At 35.5% G+C, this 17,249-nt stretch overlaps 1 protein-coding gene and 1 long non-coding RNA gene across 12 annotated transcripts; one reads left to right on the top strand and one right to left on the bottom strand.

Annotated features, from left to right (window-relative positions):
• Positions 1–366: 366 nt before the first annotated feature.
• LOC149552212 (ABC transporter G family member 39-like) lies at positions 367–15,403 on the top strand. Of its 11 annotated transcripts, none has more exons than XM_089787711.1 (24): positions 367–689; positions 775–895; positions 1,001–1,089; positions 1,207–1,291; positions 1,485–1,644; positions 1,721–1,797; positions 1,902–1,955; positions 2,055–2,145; positions 2,259–2,560; positions 2,996–3,277; positions 3,374–3,690; positions 10,092–10,252; positions 10,377–10,480; positions 10,630–10,789; positions 10,889–11,014; positions 11,687–11,862; positions 11,974–12,306; positions 12,420–12,710; positions 12,884–12,967; positions 13,086–13,219; positions 13,345–13,572; positions 13,788–13,959; positions 14,233–14,487; positions 14,621–15,403. In XM_089787711.1, the coding sequence occupies exons 1-24, from the start codon at positions 367–369 to the stop codon at positions 14,885–14,887; spliced, it is 4,392 nt and encodes a 1,463-aa protein (XP_089643837.1). In that variant the 3' UTR covers positions 14,888–15,403. The 11 variants fall into 11 exon arrangements, with proteins under 11 accessions (XP_089643837.1, XP_089643838.1, XP_089643840.1 ...); XM_089787712.1 differs by having other exon boundaries at positions 10,889–10,980; positions 11,707–11,862; positions 14,621–15,257; XM_089787714.1 differs by lacking the exons at positions 367–689; positions 775–895; positions 1,001–1,089; positions 1,207–1,291; positions 1,485–1,644 and adding an exon at positions 11,561–11,601 and having other exon boundaries at positions 1,777–1,797; positions 10,889–10,986; positions 11,712–11,862; positions 14,621–15,257.
• LOC149552213 (uncharacterized) lies at positions 4,730–5,958 on the bottom strand. The gene is made up of 2 exons (XR_016352877.1): positions 5,329–5,958; positions 4,730–5,092 (listed from the first exon to the last, which is right to left on the bottom strand). It is a non-coding gene; the product is annotated as an uncharacterized LOC149552213 (long non-coding RNA).
• Positions 15,404–17,249: the final 1,846 nt, after the last annotated feature.

The raw sequence follows: 17,249 nt of genomic DNA, 5'->3' as shown, positions 1-17,249 counted from the left end.
ATCAGTTGATTCGCGATTCCGGAAAACGTTTTACAGATTAGCGAATCAAGATAAGTAATAACTAAATGGACAAACAAAAAGTGCTTTTGAATTTCAATAAATATAAAAAGGTGATTTTGAATTTCAATAAATAAACAAATAGAACACGAGTTTAAGTTTCAATAAACAAAAAAGGTCAAACATAAGGAAATCGTTGAGGCATCTCAGTATATTTTCCTTGTGAATTGCATTTCATTGTTTATCGGCGTTTGCATGCATTAACTAAGATTTGAACATGGCGGCTTACGTAGATGACACACTGCATCATGCGTCGAGCTTTAAATGTGGAGTTTTCACAAGCGGGGCGATTCTGTTTCTGCCTCCAAGATGGCCGTGTCATTGGATTTGGAAGAACCAAGCAATGCATGGAATGAGAATGGTGAATGCAATGCTCTGTCCAGATCATTCACAAGCAGTGGCAGTGATGAAAAGGATCTCAAATGGGCTGCTCTTGAAAAACTCCCTACTTATGATCGTCTCAGGAAGTCTGTTCTCAGTGAAGTTGCAGCAACTGGGAGTTTCAAATACCAGCATGTTGATGTCACAACACTTTCTGCTGAAACGCGGAAGAAATTCATTCAAAGAGTTCTGCAGGTTGCTGAAGTTGACAACGAGCGCTTTCTTTCCAAATTCAGAGAAAGGCTAGAGAGGTAAAATAAAAACTCAAATCTTTTTGCACCACTGATATTTAAAACAGAGCAGGGCGCTGATAATGAACATGGGTGTAAATTACAGAGTGGGGATTGAGTTGCCAACCATAGAAGTTCGGTTCGACCACTTGACTATCAATGCTGATGTGCATGTTGGAAGCAGAGCTCTTCCTACCCTTGTTAATTTCACCGCAAACTTGGTTGAGGTAAACTGAAAGCCCAAATCTGATTTTGTTTACAGCATTTTGTAGTGGAATGAGAATGTAATTGAATTTGAGGAGCTTTCAATTTAAGAAATGTTGTTGATTCAGGGGTTTCTAAACTCCCTGCACATATTGCGCTCAAAGAGGACAACTCATACTGTCCTTCATGACGTAAGTGGCATCATTAAACCTTCAAGGTAAGCTTATTCCGCCATATTCCACCATATATGATTGTGAAGAAATCCATAACATATAAATGGAGAGCGGCGGTTCTTTTTTGGTCTTGGTAATTGACTTTTCATTGAACCATTCAGGATGATGCTTCTTCTTGGTCCACCTGGATCCGGGAAGACTACACTGCTAACAGCTCTGGCTGGAAGAGCTGACCGCAGTCTCAGGGTAGCTTGAAGTTCTACTTATTTTATTATACCCACAGTATTTGTTGTTTAAGGAAGCTGAGCTTGTTCATGCCTGTTCAAATGTTTGCATAAATTTGTTGTCTTTAGGCTGATGTTGGTGATGACAACAACTTATTTCTTATTACCTATTTCTTACAGAGAAAGCTCTAATGTGATCACATGCATTTCTACAGATGGCCGGAAATGTGACCTACAATGGGCACTCGTTAACAGAGTTCGTCCCACAAAGAACAGCCGCTTACATTAGCCAGCGAGATTTGCATAATGCGGAAATGACTGTAAGGGAAACACTGGATTTCTCTGGCCAGTGTCAAGGAGTTGGGTCAAGATATGGTGGGATTTTGTGCATGCATTGTGTATTTCTCAATCTTATGACCGTAGTCCATACTGATATATGTGTTGCTTGCAGACCTACTGCAAGAACTTTCGAGACGTGAGAAGGAAGCAGGCATCAAACCAGATCCCGATATAGACATCTTTATGAAGGTAAGTACTTCTCCCAGAGGGTTGGTCTTATTAAAAGTCAGTGAATTCTTTGCTTTATGTTCTCAGCCACTTATTGCTCACTGAAAGCTGCAAAATGGCTACAGGAAACAGCAATTGAAGGCCAGAAGACTAGCCTTGTCACAGATTATGTGTTGAAGGTTTGTTTTCAATAGTTCTATATCAAGAGGTTCAAATTATTCCAATGTTTTGAATATTTAGATTATTCAGCTAGTTAACCAGGCCCTTATGTGTTGTAGGTTCTGGGACTGGACATTTGTGCTGACACAATGATAGGAAATCAAATGCGTCGTGGAGTCTCTGGAGGTCAAAAGAAAAGAGTCACTACAGGTGTGATGTCCCGAGAAAATTCTTTGAAAATCTTATGTATGAAAACAATTAAATTTGAATTTTCACTATTGAAACATGTCAACTTTGTGATTGTTATGGAACATTTACTGCAGGGGAAATGCTAGTTGCTCGTCCAAAAGCTCTTTTTATGGATGAAATATCAACAGGATTGGATAGCGCTACAACTTATCAGATAGTTAAATGTCTGCGCCAGGTAGTCCATGTCCTGGATGGCACAATATTGATATCTCTTCTGCAACCTGCGCCTGCAACATACGAACTATTTGATGACATCCTCTTATTGTCTGAAGGAGAGATTGTGTATCAAGGACCTCGCGAATATGTGCTTGAATTTTTTGAGTCCATGGGTTTCAAATGCCCAGATAGAAAAGGGGTAGCCGATTTCTTGCAAGAAGTATGTTTTTTGATTTATTATGCAGGACTTGGTGATAATTAGGGGTCAACTTCAATGCGTAAAGATTCATTTCATTTTCACACACGATTGGCAAGTTCAAATTTACTACTGACCTTAGGCATAGGGTCACAAGCTGGGAACCTGAAACTTAAGCATAATGTGGAATCTCCTTGAGGAATTCTGAAGAGGGGTTTCATATTACCATATGTGTGCCTTGCTTGCTAGTGACCTAAAAATTGAACTTGCCATTATTCTAGCTAGAATGGACCTTGTACGCAATTTTCATTAGGACAAATGTCATGATAGTGCCCTTTTCACTATTTATGTACGTGTCAATAGTGACCAGATTTTATAGCTCAACTATTTTTATAGAAGTTTTCAGTGATATCTCATTTATTAACTATGTTGTTCTGTTGAGCTGCTTCCATTTAACAGGTGACCTCAAGAAAAGATCAAGAGCAATATTGGGCGGATAGAAGTCAGTCATATCACTTCATACCTGTCGAGAAATTTGCAGAGGCTTTCAAGTCGTTTCACGTAGGCAAGCGTCTCACAGAAGAGTTATCACATTCATATGACAGAACATTGAACCATCCTGCTGCTCTGATAACTACCAAGTATGGTGTTAGTAGAATGAACATGCTCAAAGCTTGCTTCTCTCGAGAAGTGCTGCTTATGAAGAGAAACTCTTTTGTTTACATATTTAAAACAGGACAGGCGAGTTGCTAGGATCCCAAATTTGAAGAGCTCTAGAATTTCTTTTATTTATCTTATCAAAGAAAGGAAATGAATGCTGACAAACAGATAATACAGATTGCAGTTGTTGGGGCAATTGCAATGACTCTTTTTTTGCGCACGGAAATGCATCAGCGGAGCATCACAGATGGAAACGTCTACATGGGAGCTTTGTTCTATGGTCTAATTCATATGATGTTTAATGGAATACCAGAAATCTCAATGACAGTTGCCCGCCTTCCAGTTTTCTACAAGCAAAGAGACCTTCTATTCTATCCAGCTTGGGCTTATGCATTGCCAGCATGGATAGTGAAGATCCCACTATCTTTTTTAGAAGCATTGATTTTTTCTTCTGTTACATACTATGGTATTGGCCTTGCACCAGAAGCTGAGAGGTAACTCTTGTAAATCTGTATTTTCGCTTCGTAGGCAACACTGAATGTATAGGAATGTAATTACAACAGGTTTGATAGTTCTTTATGAATAAGACTGCTTCGGAGTTCATAGATATGGGAGGAAGAATAAGAGAGATAATGATTTAAATCATAAGAGTTTCTTGAAAAATTAGTCACTACTTCCATAGCAGTTTGTTGCAGTGATTCTTTTGACCACCAACATTCCATATATAGGTAAGAGACAGAGACAGAATTGTTAGATCTCTGAATTACTTAAGCTTATCCACTTATAAGTTTATGGTTTTCTTAATACTAACATAGCACTAAGTAACTATCTTCGCAATGATTTACAGAAATGTATAGAACAAAAAGTGGGCTGAGACTGGCATATAATTTGCAAGGATGCAATCTATTTTTGCAGCCTAATTCCATGCATCTACTTACTGTTTACCAATTCCATAAGCATGTGACCCCTGCTCTTATTTAAGCTAAGTCACACATCAAAAAACAAATCCTACTATTCCATGCGTAGGTAATAATTATGAAATTTTGTAGTTTACCTTGTCCTTCATTATAATAACATTCTTTTCTGTTAGCTGGCATCTACTTGAATACATGTCCTGTCTAGTTGGTGATATTTGGATTTTGTAACTGTTGCATATTAATAGTTCCTCTTGAGTTACATACTTGGCAACGTGTGAGATGAAGAAAGAGACCTATAATCTTTTATATTGATGCGAACATGTTTCATTTTGTTAGGTAGAGGCACAATCTCTGTTCAGACACTTGCTAGATTCTTGTTTAAGTTTCCTGGTTTTTCCAAGTACATCTTAGTGCAAGCTCATTTCGTTCTATTCTGTCTGTAAGCGTTTTCATGTGCTTTGAGAAAGCAATTTTACTTTTTGGCGCTAACTCATCCTTTATAAAATTAAAACAACTGAATTAACTTGTATGAACCTATCAGTTAAAGGATCTTTTTAATAAAAACTAGGAAGCTAGACAAGTGGTGATTTGAATTAATGATGGAGTCCTCAGCAAATTGCTGTAAGAATAAAATATTAACTTCATCGAATTGGCAGTCTCTTGAACAGCTACAATGGACCAAAAAATTCACAAACTGTTTGTTTTGGAATGCCATGAAGTTTTCACATGGCTTCTTGATGTGTGATAAATATCTTACAAAACTAACCATGTCAATGCACTAACCATGAAAAGATTGTGTTTATAAGATTGTATAACATAATTACACATGTCATCCTCAATTACTTTGATATCATCTTCCCTAGTTGGAGACATGCTTTTCATATTTGGAAAAAATGAACCAGTTCATTATTTGGATTTACTGTTGAATCTTGAAGGCTTCATGTGGCTGCCATAAAAGTTAGGGCCCTTAGAGAATTGCCTGCACCAACAATGTGATTGTTGTTAAAAACTTCTTGAATAGTTTGAAAGTCCTTTAAAATTCTGTCAATTACTATTTTGCTATAGCTCGCCTTTCTAATGAAATCTTCAAAACCAACAAAGCATTTCAATGGGATCCTTGACTAGAATAATGTTTCTAATGCCCATAAAAATGTTATGTTCAGTACAAGTTCTTATGTTTATTTGGCGTACACCTATTTAAATAAGAAAATGCACCTCAATTTTTCTTATGATCTATCCTGAAGTTAGTTGGAATCACATTGCTTATCACTTGACATATTCATCTCAGACCAAACTGACTATCCGCAATAAAAATAATTGCATCCCCTTGAAGAGGTACTCAAGAATTGGTGAATGTCTACATCTTCTAAGTCTTCACCTGCAATTCAATATTGCCATTTCAATTAGGCATCTTAGTTTCAACAATTTCATCTGATAATTAAGTAAAAGAAATGAGCCCCCAATAAGGTAGAAAACCTTTCTAATCTCAATACTAATATATTAGATATTAGGGTGCAGTTTCATGATGTTTGTGTAAATTGAACCAATAGTTATCAACCAGCCTTCTTGGACTATACCCTTTAAAATGAAATGTTTGTTAAAAATTTACTAGTTCTATATATAAATCAGTACTTCTTAAACAACCACATTCCTATGCTTTTGGAGAACATTTTGACAGAGTTATCAGAAGAAACTCCTCTATCTTTTCTTGGGTGCACGTATCCCTATATCCAATTTCAAAATGTATTTGAGACTGTTTTGATACATGTAGACTATTGTACCCATGTTTGCCTAAAAAATGCTGATTTTCCAAGTGTGCCAAATACTATGTAATTTGATTTTTTTAAGATGTGTAAAACTTCCCAAATTTAACTTAAAAAACTTTGTGATATGAATATCAGGATTTTAATTGTGTGATTTTGAGTCAAACTCGATGACCCATGTTTCGTGAGTAGTGATTCAACATGAATCCATCTCTCATGAGAATAAATGGAACACCTAACACTCATTGGATCTAGGTGATGCTCACAGGGGTGAAGCATCGGGACTTCCCGGGAGGTCACCCATCCCAGTACTACTCCAGCCTGAGCGCGCTTAACTACGGAGTTTCCTCCATAGTTAAACCCAAAGCTTGCAACCCCATTTGCATGAGAGATGGATTCATGTTGAATCACTACTCATGAAACATGGGTCATCGAGTTTGACTCAAAATCACACAGTTAAAATCCTGATATTCATATCACAATTTGACTAGCTATGGAAATTATCTCCTACTTAAAAAACTTTATTAATACAATTGTTTTAAAAAAATGGTATAAACGGAACCCACACCAAATGAGAAAGACAAATAAAATGTTTTTCTATTCAGCAACCCATTTTGTTGGGTTATCTTCTAATGCAACTCTACACTTTTTGCATATTGTGAAGTTTTAAATTAAGTTATAAATATTTATGTAGCATTTTTGTGTCAATATTATTTTTTAAGTATTGAAAAGCTCTAATAACTTAGAAAATTATGTTAAATATATGTGTATGTGATATAAATAATATTGACACATATTAAAAAATATATATATGTGTGTATGTGATATTTATTAATGTCACATTTAGTCATATCCATATTGGAGATCTTAAAAAATGGTTGTTTCCATACTCAGTACCGTACTTGTATTTCTATCCATATCCATATCCATGCAACTTTGCATTTTGAATGTCCCTTGGAAACATTAGTGGTACATAATCTGGCTGGTTAGATACATAAACACTTTAAACACCTTTGAAGATACGTTTATTGGCCAACCACATGGGAGAATGAATATGCTTCTATTCTGTTCTACTCTGTATGTAGCCAATCTAAATCCATCTATTACAAGCCCTTTTTAAATTGGAAGTTTCCAATACCTTACTGACCATGGAAATCTATTCTGTGAATTTGATCAGTAATTTTCCTATGATCCAGTGCTAGCATAATTGTCTTTGTGTAAGCTAGTTTTCCAAAATAGTTGTCTTCATTCCTGGTGAAAAACCATTGATGCAATTACAGCTACAGAGTTGTTCTTCTATACCCTTTAAACCTATTGTGGATTCCACGTAAAATTATCGGAACTCCCAATGTTGTCAACCCAAAAGATGTTTAAATTGTTGGGATATGAAGCCCAACGATCACACTGTCTATTCATCTTCTCATGGCTCTTCAATTGAAAGTTTATGCTAATGTATAAATATAAGTATGCTGTCTTGGACTAGATTGTATCGGATGTTTCCATAATAAAGAGTTCCCTTCTCGAATGTGAATGTAGATAAGTTTTGCCGAACCACGATAAATATTATGTTTGTGTATTCATCTTCTTTGTTCTGTTTCTTTGCTCAATTTAATATTTACATGAATCCTCTTCTCTTTACTTGAATTTCTTTTATTAACCAAATGGCTGACAACGGCCCTCTTGATCTTATCTTTTGACAGATAAACCTCTTCCGACACCTGGATGTAGATCATGTACAGTGACTCTTAGGAAAATGTCATAAATCTTCTTTTTACTCCTTGAAAGGCGTGACGATTCCTTTTGGTCGACAAAAACTGCGATATCTCAGTAAATAGGAACAACCAACCTCTCAAAAGCAGATTGCTAAGCCTACAGCTAGAATACTTGAAACATCTAAAAGGAGCATCCCACCATAAAACAAATTTTACAACGGCCCACAGGGACCAAATAGAAATAGAACAATCTCAAACAGACTTACCAAAGGACAATCAAATTATGCTTAAAAGATTCACAATGTCAACTCACAAGACAACCGACATTACTAGAACCAATAATTTCCCAATTGCTAACCTCTTCTTAACTAGAAACCATCTTCAAAAGAATTGTTTAGGTCAAATAAATCCGGACCAAATATTGCCAAGCCTATATATCCACTTAATATCACCAAATCCCTAAAGGAAATTGAGGAAGTATGGGAGTCATTAATGTTTGAGAATATATCATAGATATTCTTAACTATTGCACCTAACAACTTATTTACCACAAACTCAATAAATTTTGTTCCCACAATCTCAAATTATAACGATTATCTAATACCATCTGCTCAGTACACATGCGGCAATAATCAAACAATATGTAAATTTGTGTGTACCAAGAACACCAAAATCACTCTTGATAGCATCCCACATTAGAAACCCATTGTCACTCAATATGGGCAAACACTCTAATACCATTATTGAACCGTTTAATAGAAGAATAACCTCTATGAAGGGTAAGAGATTTATCATCAATCTCTACAAACCAAAGTGACCTGAAAGGAACAGAAAGGGCAATTTTTAATATAATTAAGATTATTATTTAAAAAATTGCAATCCTCTAAGCTTTCCATATGAATCCATATACCAAAGAGCCCTTAACCTGGCATTTAAAATTACCAAACAAAAATCATTTAATCAAATATCTCTCCACATTGGTCTATCTTTAGGTAATGCTTCTTGAATATTTTTCTTCCTAAATTTCTCTAGGAAACACACATATGAAGGGCCTAAAGAATCAAATATCTCTCCACATTGGTCTACCTTTAGGCAACGCCTCTTGAATATTTTTCTTCCTAAATTTCTGTAGGAAACACACATATCAAGGGCCTAAAGAATCATTTGACAGCTAAAGAAACAATTTGAACAAAAAGATTTTTTCAACCCACACCTCCTTTCAACCTTGGTTTCAATAAATGTACCAACCCATGCCTCTTTTTGCATCCTTACCATTAGACCATCCGCTAATCATTTTCTCTGGCTTATTCAAATGAGAAGGGAAAACAAACCAATTTAGGGGAAAAAGTAATGTGTCATCGTCTGTTGCATTTTCTACTGTTGTTTAAGTCAGTGTACAATCTTACAGGAGGACATGCCCACCTCATGCCTCAAATCCTTGTCCCTGTTCCCTTGGGCATTTTGGGGATGAGAGGATGTTCCTAATGTCCCTTAAGTGGTAGGCAACTCTCAGAATGCATAGTTATGTGATGTAAACCGCCAATCAATCTGCCACAAATTCTCTCTCCAACTAATAATTTGTAATTGAAACTAAGTTGACTGTTTTTATTGCACCTTTTGTACTAAATTGACAAACCACAATTGCAATTCTATGATGAAAGCTGAAGAATCCATTTCCAGCTACAAAGGTGGCAATTTTGCCCGCTAAGACATTGAAAACCAGTTCTGATTTATCTATTGATCTAAGCATTACAGTAAGTGGAAAAAATAATGTTCTGGTGTCATTGGTATCTAGATCTTGTCATGGACAAGAACTGCAGCCTTTGGTGGTAAACTATAATACCAACCTGTTGAAGTGCTAAAGCAAGGCAACATAAATTCCATCTACAAAGCAACATATATGCAAGCTACTGTTAAGTCAAAATTAAATGGATCTAATATATGATTTCCAGCGTGTACTACCTGCAATAGCTAGTCAATAAAGTATTGATGAGACTTCATTTTCTAAGAGTGATAAACAATTAATCTCTTTCTTCAACCTCAATTTGTAGCTCGACCATGCATTCTCTTATACAAATTTAAAAATCTTTTTTTGTTCAAGCTGTCACTAAGTCGTCTTTGATAGGACTTTGAACAATGTAGTTTGTAATGCATCATCAGCATTCTTGTTTCACAGTTCCAGAAAATTACAGTAATGCACCATGCATGGATATTTGAACTTGTTTGGTTTTGAATATAAAGCACTCTTTCCCCAAACATAAAAACAGCCTACATTATTATTGCCCAGGGATTTTTACATCAAACTTTACCTCTTTATGCTTGATATGTAGCTTATTGGCCTATCAGTGGAAACAGAAGAATAAAATCACCCCATATAAGCATGTCTCTTCTATATTATAATCTGGACAAAAATTTCCACGACTTATACCAAATGTCTAAAAACAGTTAGAGTGACATTCAAACAGCCAAAGGTTGCTTTAGAGATTGCTTCTTTTCTTTGCAGATTTTTCAGGCAATTACTTCTCCTCTTTATGATCCATCAAATGGCACTGGGGCTTTTCAAATTCATAGCATCACTGGGTCGGAGTATGATCATCTCACAAACATTTGGATCATTTGCTTTAGTTCTTGTGTTTGTTCTTGGAGGATTTGTGCTTTCTCGAGGTATAGTCTACATTTCACAGCATTAAAAGCATGCAGTTATTCAAATTAAAGCATATGAATTTTAACAATCTTTAACTTATTAACCATAATAGAAATGCTTGATTTTATCCTTTTTATTTAACAGAGAATGTACCCAGCTGGTGGATTTGGGCATATTGGTGCTCCCCGCTGTCTTACGGCCAAAATGCCCTTGCTGTAAATGAATTTTTGGCTCCGAGATGGAATAAAGTAAGTGAGGAATTTCTGCATTCATCATCAAAGGTTGGCAAGCATTGGTAGCTAGCTTAATTTCATTTAGATATTTCACTTACATGCAGTCAAGTAATACTACTCATGTAATGTACATTATTTCATCTAAATATTCCACTTATATGCAGCCCAGCAGTACTACCTCAAACAAGACATTGGGACATGCAATAATAGAACGTCGTGGCTTATTTGCTGAAGCCAGATTTTATTGGATTGGTATTGGAGCACTGTTTGGGTTCTGTATAATTTATAATGTTCTGTTCACCTTGGCTTTAGCTTACCTCAACCGTAAGTCTGTGATGTTATTAAGTTGCACCACAATTTTCTCTATTATTATTACTGTGGGATGGGAGATCTAACTGAAGTAAGAACCCTTTCCATTTACAGCTTTTGGAAAACCACAGAGTGTACTATCCGAAGATGTAATTGAAGAGAAACATGCAAACAGAACTGGAGAAAGTACCAACAGAGGAAAACTTGTACCAGTAGATGCATCTGGAAAACATTTCATAGGTAATTTGTGAGCTTTCCTGAAGTATGTTAATGTCTGAATCTACTTCTCATTACTGAATTTATTTGTTCTAGCCAAGGACAGGAACATATATGAAGTTTATCAAGTTAACCAGTGATAAATCAACACATTTCCTGAAATCCTTTCACTGGATGTGAATGTCTGAATCTACAATTCAACTGACATTTATTTGTTTCTGGCCAAGCACTGAAACATATATGAAGTTTAGAAAGTTCCAGTGATAGGTCAAGAGATTTCTTAAAATGTATGTAGTGCTTTTGAATGTGCGGGCCAACCATAAAAGATAAAATGCCTTGTCCCAGATAGTCTTATACATGTTTGAAATTGAGAATAGTTCTGTTTAGTACTGTCCATTGTATATTTAGTGATGGAAAATAATTTTGTTGAATGCAACTGTGAATTTTCTCTATATCTTGAGCAAGAGAACACTAACAAAACAAAATAGAGTGAGAGCTAATGAAGACCTTTGAAGTGTACCTGGAAGCATAATATTGCTCAAATAGAAAAATAACAAATAAACTGAAAAGTATAGTATAAAGAAAGGTTTCTTACATGCTCAAATGAAAAGGTCATGACCCATATGAAGTGAACAGCTCCAAGATTATCTAAAGAAGTTAGAACTGTTCATTCACAGATTTTTAACATTTTTTCAGGCAATGGCTGCTCGCTAGAGAGAAGAGATCGTTCAACCTCTGAAGTCCATTCTACCCATGACGTAAAAATTTCTGATCTCCAAGCCTCGTTATCTCACAAAAAAGGAATGGTTCTTCCTTTCCAGCCATTATCATTTGCTTTTGAAAACATCAACTATTACGTTGACTTGCCAGAGGTTGGTGCCGCTAGATTTTGTTTGATTTTATTTTATTTATTTTGCAATAGTTTAACATGCCTAGCTTCTCACCAATTGGAAATTGAGAGCTGATAGCCAGTCGTGTGTCAGGAAATGAAAAATGAAGGTGTGGATCATAACAGGTTACAACTCCTTTCTGACATAAGTGGATCGTTCAAGCCAGGGGTGCTTACAGCCTTGATTGGAGTTAGTGGAGCTGGAAAAACCACATTGATGGATGTTTTGGCTGGAAGAAAAACAGGAGGTTACATCGAAGGAAGTATAAATATCTCAGGATACCCAAAGAAGCAAGAAACATTTGCTCGCATTTCAGGATACTGTGAACAAAATGACATCCACTCCCCAAATGTGACAGTATATGAATCACTTGTGTACTCTGCATGGTTGCGTCTTCAACGAGATGTTGATGAGAGAACTAGAATGGTGAGACCTCAAGTTTGTTTTCTTTACATGCAGTTGTTTGGACAGACAGTTTTTCCTTTTAATGAAACTAAGCAAGCAGGTGCTTTTGTTGGTCTTTGTTGCAATTAGTACAGATGTTTGTGCAAGAGGTCATGGACCTTGTTGAGCTTACCCCTCTAAGGAATGCTCTGGTAGGGATTCCTGGTTTGACAGGCCTTTCTACAGAACAGAGGAAAAGACTTACCGTTGCAGTGGAACTTGTTGCTAACCCTTCTATAATCTTCATGGATGAGCCAACTTCAGGATTAGATGCCCGTGCTGCAGCTATAGTGATGCGTACTGTGCGCAACACAGTGGATACAGGTCGCACTGTTGTCTGTACCATCCACCAACCCAGCATTGATATCTTTGAATCTTTTGATGAGGTAAACTTCAAGAATTTTCATGAGTCACGGACACCATAAGTAACGATATTTTATACTGGATTCAATAAACTTATTTGCTTCCAGAAGCGAAATTGGACTTCAAAAATCTGAAATAAGGTAGATCCATTCTAATTAATGGTAAAAGTTCACTTATTTGTCTTGCTGAACTGCAGCTGCTACTTATGAAAAGAGGCGGTCAAATGATCTATGCGGGACCATTGGGTCAGCATACTCATAAACTTATTGAATATTTTGAGGTACATTTGGCCTTTCAATTCACTTCTTGGACAGCTCCTGATTAATACATTGTGCATGTGATCGTCAACACATAGCAGAAAGGAATAATGTTGTTTGTTTTTTGTGTCATTAAATTAGTCTGTGAAAGGTGTTCCACCAATTACAGAAGAATACAATCCAGCAACATGGGTGCTGGAAGTCAGTGCCACATCTGTTGAGCAAAGTCTTGGCATAGACTTTGCTGATATCTACAGAAAATCTTCACTTTATGAGTATGTACTTGTCTGAACTGTTCTTTAGGAAAAACTTTAGTCATCCTTACTAGAAGTAGACTTATAGGACTCCTTTAAGGATGAACAAATGGCACACCTTTGCATAATGTATTTTCTGTTTGTAGATGGAATCGACAACTCATTAAAGAACTAAGCACCCCTGCTTCAGGCTCAAAGGATCTAAATTTTCCAACACAGTACGCACAGTCTTTCCGAATTCAGTGCATGGCATGCCTTTGGAAGCAATATTGGTCATACTGGCGTAATCCACACTATGTTGTTGTCCGTCTTTTCTTCAGCACAATACTTGCCCTGCTGTTTGGGACCGTCTTTTGGGACCTTGGGACAAAGAGGTTAGAAGCTCTTCTCATTGCCAAAACAGTCTAGATTTTCCAATATGCACCTGGAGTCATCAGATTGTGCACTACAGCTTTTCATTAATTTATTACACCTTTGATTTAATTTATCAGAGTTTCTCTGCAAGACTACAACATGTTCCAATTCAGCTGCCACCTATAAATATACATTGATAATTTTTGTTATAACATTCCACAATTTACTTTCGTAGAGACAAGCAACAAGATTTATTCAATATTTTGGGAGGAATGTACTGCTCTGTACTTTTTCTTGGAATAAGCAATTCATCCAAAGTACAACCTGTGGTTGATGTGGAAAGGACTGTGTTCTATAGAGAAAGAGCTGCTGGATTGTACTCGGCATTCCCTTACACCTTTGGACAGGTACTCTTAATTTATGTTGCTGGCATTTTCTTAAATGATTACCATCAATGTTTCAAATCACACTACGTGATCTATTACCTCTTGATCTCATTCATCTTGATGATAGATCACATAGTGTGATTTGAAACATTGATGATAAAAATTTAACACAATCTAATATAGAATCTAATCACTGTAATTGTAATGGATTGTGGAAATTCGATCTCTCTTCTTAAATGATGTTCGACTACCAAAGATCAATTCAATTAAATGATCCTCTTGTTGTTTGTGCAGGTGGCAATTGAGATTCCTTATGTTCTTCTGCAGTCTGTAGTTTATGCCCTCTTGATCTATTCCATGATCGCATTTGAGTGGACAGCAATCAAGTTTTTCTGGTTCTTCTTTTTCATGTTTTTCACATTTCTATACTTCACCTTCTTTGGAATGGTGATAGTTGCCGTAACTCCAAACTTCCATGTTGCAGCAATCATTTCATCTGCATTTTATTCTACATGGAACCTTTTTTGTGGCTTCGTCATTCCTCGACCTGTAAGGAAATGTGAAAGCTTTTTTGTTGAGGCAAATTTTATATATCACGGTTTTAATAAATGTTACATGTTTAACAGCATATCATGATTATTCCTAATGCAATCAAGTGGTTTTCCTTTGAAAATTGAACCAGAAAATGCCTGTGTGGTGGAGATGGAACAACTGGGCGTCACCTGTTTCCTGGACACTCTATGGTCTAATTGCATCACAGCTTGGAGATGTGGATACAGAGATGGAGACAGCAGATGGGAAAGTGATGGTATCTGAATTCATAAAGAATCACTTTGGGATGAGACATGACTTTGTGGGAATTGTAGCATTGGTGATTGTTTGCATCCCTATTGGCTTTGCCATCTTGTTTGGTCTTGCCATTAAACATCTCAATTTCCAAAGAAGATAGGGATTCCATACAACCCTATTTAGCAGATTGGTCTGACCATTAAGAAGCTTAATTTCTGAAGTCGATAGTCATTCCATTCAACCATTTTATTGCACTTTTTAGCCATTCCATTTCATCTTCTTGTGAGAAGTTGAGAACGCATATATGATATATTTAATTAAAATATATATGAAAATCTCAACCATGTCATGTAATTCGTTTTAGAATTAGCCTAGGTGCGTTATGGGGCGCTTACACAGGAGCTGGTCCATATTATTGAGAGACTTGATATGTAGGAGAAAACGCGCTCTCACCAACTTCATCCGAATTCTAAGGTAACTGTATTCTTGCATTTTGGTGGGCGATGATATTTTATGTTTTGTCAAGATCGGAAAAGAGGAAAATAAGAAAGACACAATAAGAAAGACACCGTGTCTTGCATCTATTTTAATTTTAATAAGAAAGACACAGTGTCTTGATACCAATTATTTTTTTTTGGTATCAAACTACAATTTAATCTTTACTGCTAATTATTTCAAACTTGTGTTATTAGTATAAGAATTTAATTCTGTAGTTTTTGACTCAAACTCATTGATCTATATTTCAAACATTTAGTTCTTTCTTGAAAGAAAGTTGATATATGTTTATTTTGTTTGGAGACAATAATATATGACAATGAAACATTCTTTTGATTCATCAATATGATTGTATCATAAAAGTTTGTACAAATCAAAATATCAAACTATAACATCTAGAAGCTTAAAACAATATTTTACTATGATTTATCAGATAACATTTTTTTTTGAAGAGACATATTATGACCTTGACATTTCTTTTATAGAGTAAGGAATGCAACAAGATATAGGCCATTTACAAAAATCATATTTCAACAACAAAATATTATATTCCTAATTGATCTCTAACAAGACATAAAGACCTATGAGATCTAGTAATGGTGATATAGGTCCATAATGGAAAGTGACATTATTGCCTATGGTAAAGAATGAATAAGTCACTAAAATCTCTTGGTTCATCAAAATCCATTCTTATTCATAAAATAGAGTTAATTCAAACCATACCCAAAAAAAATATGCTTGAAATTAAAAACAAAGAAAAAATAAAATTTGAAAGAATAAATGGGTATACCAGTTATTCAATATATTATGAATAGTTGTATTAGTTTTTGTAGGGTGCTCCACTCTCCATCTAATTGAAGTCCAATTTGTTGTACTATATGGCAAGTGACTTGCAAATTTCTTAGCAATTCATAATTAGAAGAGGAACTTGATAGTAAGGTTTTTGATAAAAAGCAACAACAAAAAGGGTGTTGGCCTGAGGTATAAATTCACAACACACTAGACAATGATTGCCAACATGTTAACCACATCATAGCAAGATTGACAAGAAATAGAAAAACAAAATCCAAATCTACCTCTATCAAAAACATTTTTTTTGAAACCACTAGTCCACAAAGTTATGTCATATATAACCAATAATAATCTAAACTAAAGCTATCATAGTAAGTCTTAACTTTAGTAAGGATAATATGTCATGCAAGGAAAAAAGCATAAATCTTAGCATTTCATTTAGCAAAGAAATCATTAAAACAACTCCTAGGGCTAGTAAAATTACCAAAAATTAAGACACCCATAACCAAGATCAGTTATCCTTCCTAAACCTCTTAGATAAAACAATGTTTGTCCATTCCTCAATGAGGAATTTGAACACGTGCTTGTTATCCTTGTCATCAACCAACTTGTGCATAATTGACTAAAGGTGCAAGGGACATATCACACTCAAGGGGCTTTTAGAGACCTAGTAGGAGGAACCCTTCTTTGAGCCTTTTTCTCTACATTCAATCTCCTCTAATTCCTTAATGTTAAGCTCCTTGATGGCATGCTTCCCATTTTCCTTAGCAAGCCTATTGGAATGGTGAGCAATTTTAACAATTTTGTCATGCCTACTTTTTCTCACCAAAAAAATACATAGATTTTAAAGGCAGGCATGATTTTGATTACTACTTCCTACTTCAAATATTAGATCTGCACTTATAAGGACATGAAAAATTGATTAACATAACCTTTTGTTAACTTATTTCAACTCTAAGAACATTAGGTTTATGTTACCATTTGAATTCATTCAAATATAAATCTTAATAAGCCATCATTTCTATTTCTTTCTTGTATTCAAATAGGAACCTTTCATACATCATAAATGTAAGATCATATAGTTTTCTATGCATAGAATCATACACAATCTTAAATCAAAAAGCAAACTTTACTTTTATAACTTTCACTTATACTTCTTTGCAAGATACAATAAAGGAAACTGCAAATACTCATACAATGCTCATTTTCCACCCTACTAATTAATGGCATCATGA

The sequence above is a fragment of the Cupressus sempervirens genome, chromosome 6 (genome assembly GCF_028749045.1).
Source record: "Cupressus sempervirens isolate cs-2001-9-10 chromosome 6, ASM2874904v1, whole genome shotgun sequence".
NCBI lineage: Eukaryota > Viridiplantae > Streptophyta > Pinopsida > Cupressales > Cupressaceae > Cupressus > Cupressus sempervirens.
Note: the sequence above shows the minus strand (reverse complement) of the source record. Positions and strands in the feature narration are given on the sequence as shown.

Coding starts and splice junctions, on each gene's coding strand:
- LOC149552212 (XM_089787711.1), top strand. CDS start 367: ATGGCCGTGTCATTGGATTTGGAAGAACCAAGCAATGCATGGAATGAG. Junction 10,481..10,629: donor TGGCTCCGAGATGGAATAAA/GTAAGTGAGGAA, acceptor ACTTATATGCAG/CCCAGCAGTACTACCTCAAA. Junction 12,307..12,419: donor TTGATGAGAGAACTAGAATG/GTGAGACCTCAA, acceptor CAATTAGTACAG/ATGTTTGTGCAAGAGGTCAT.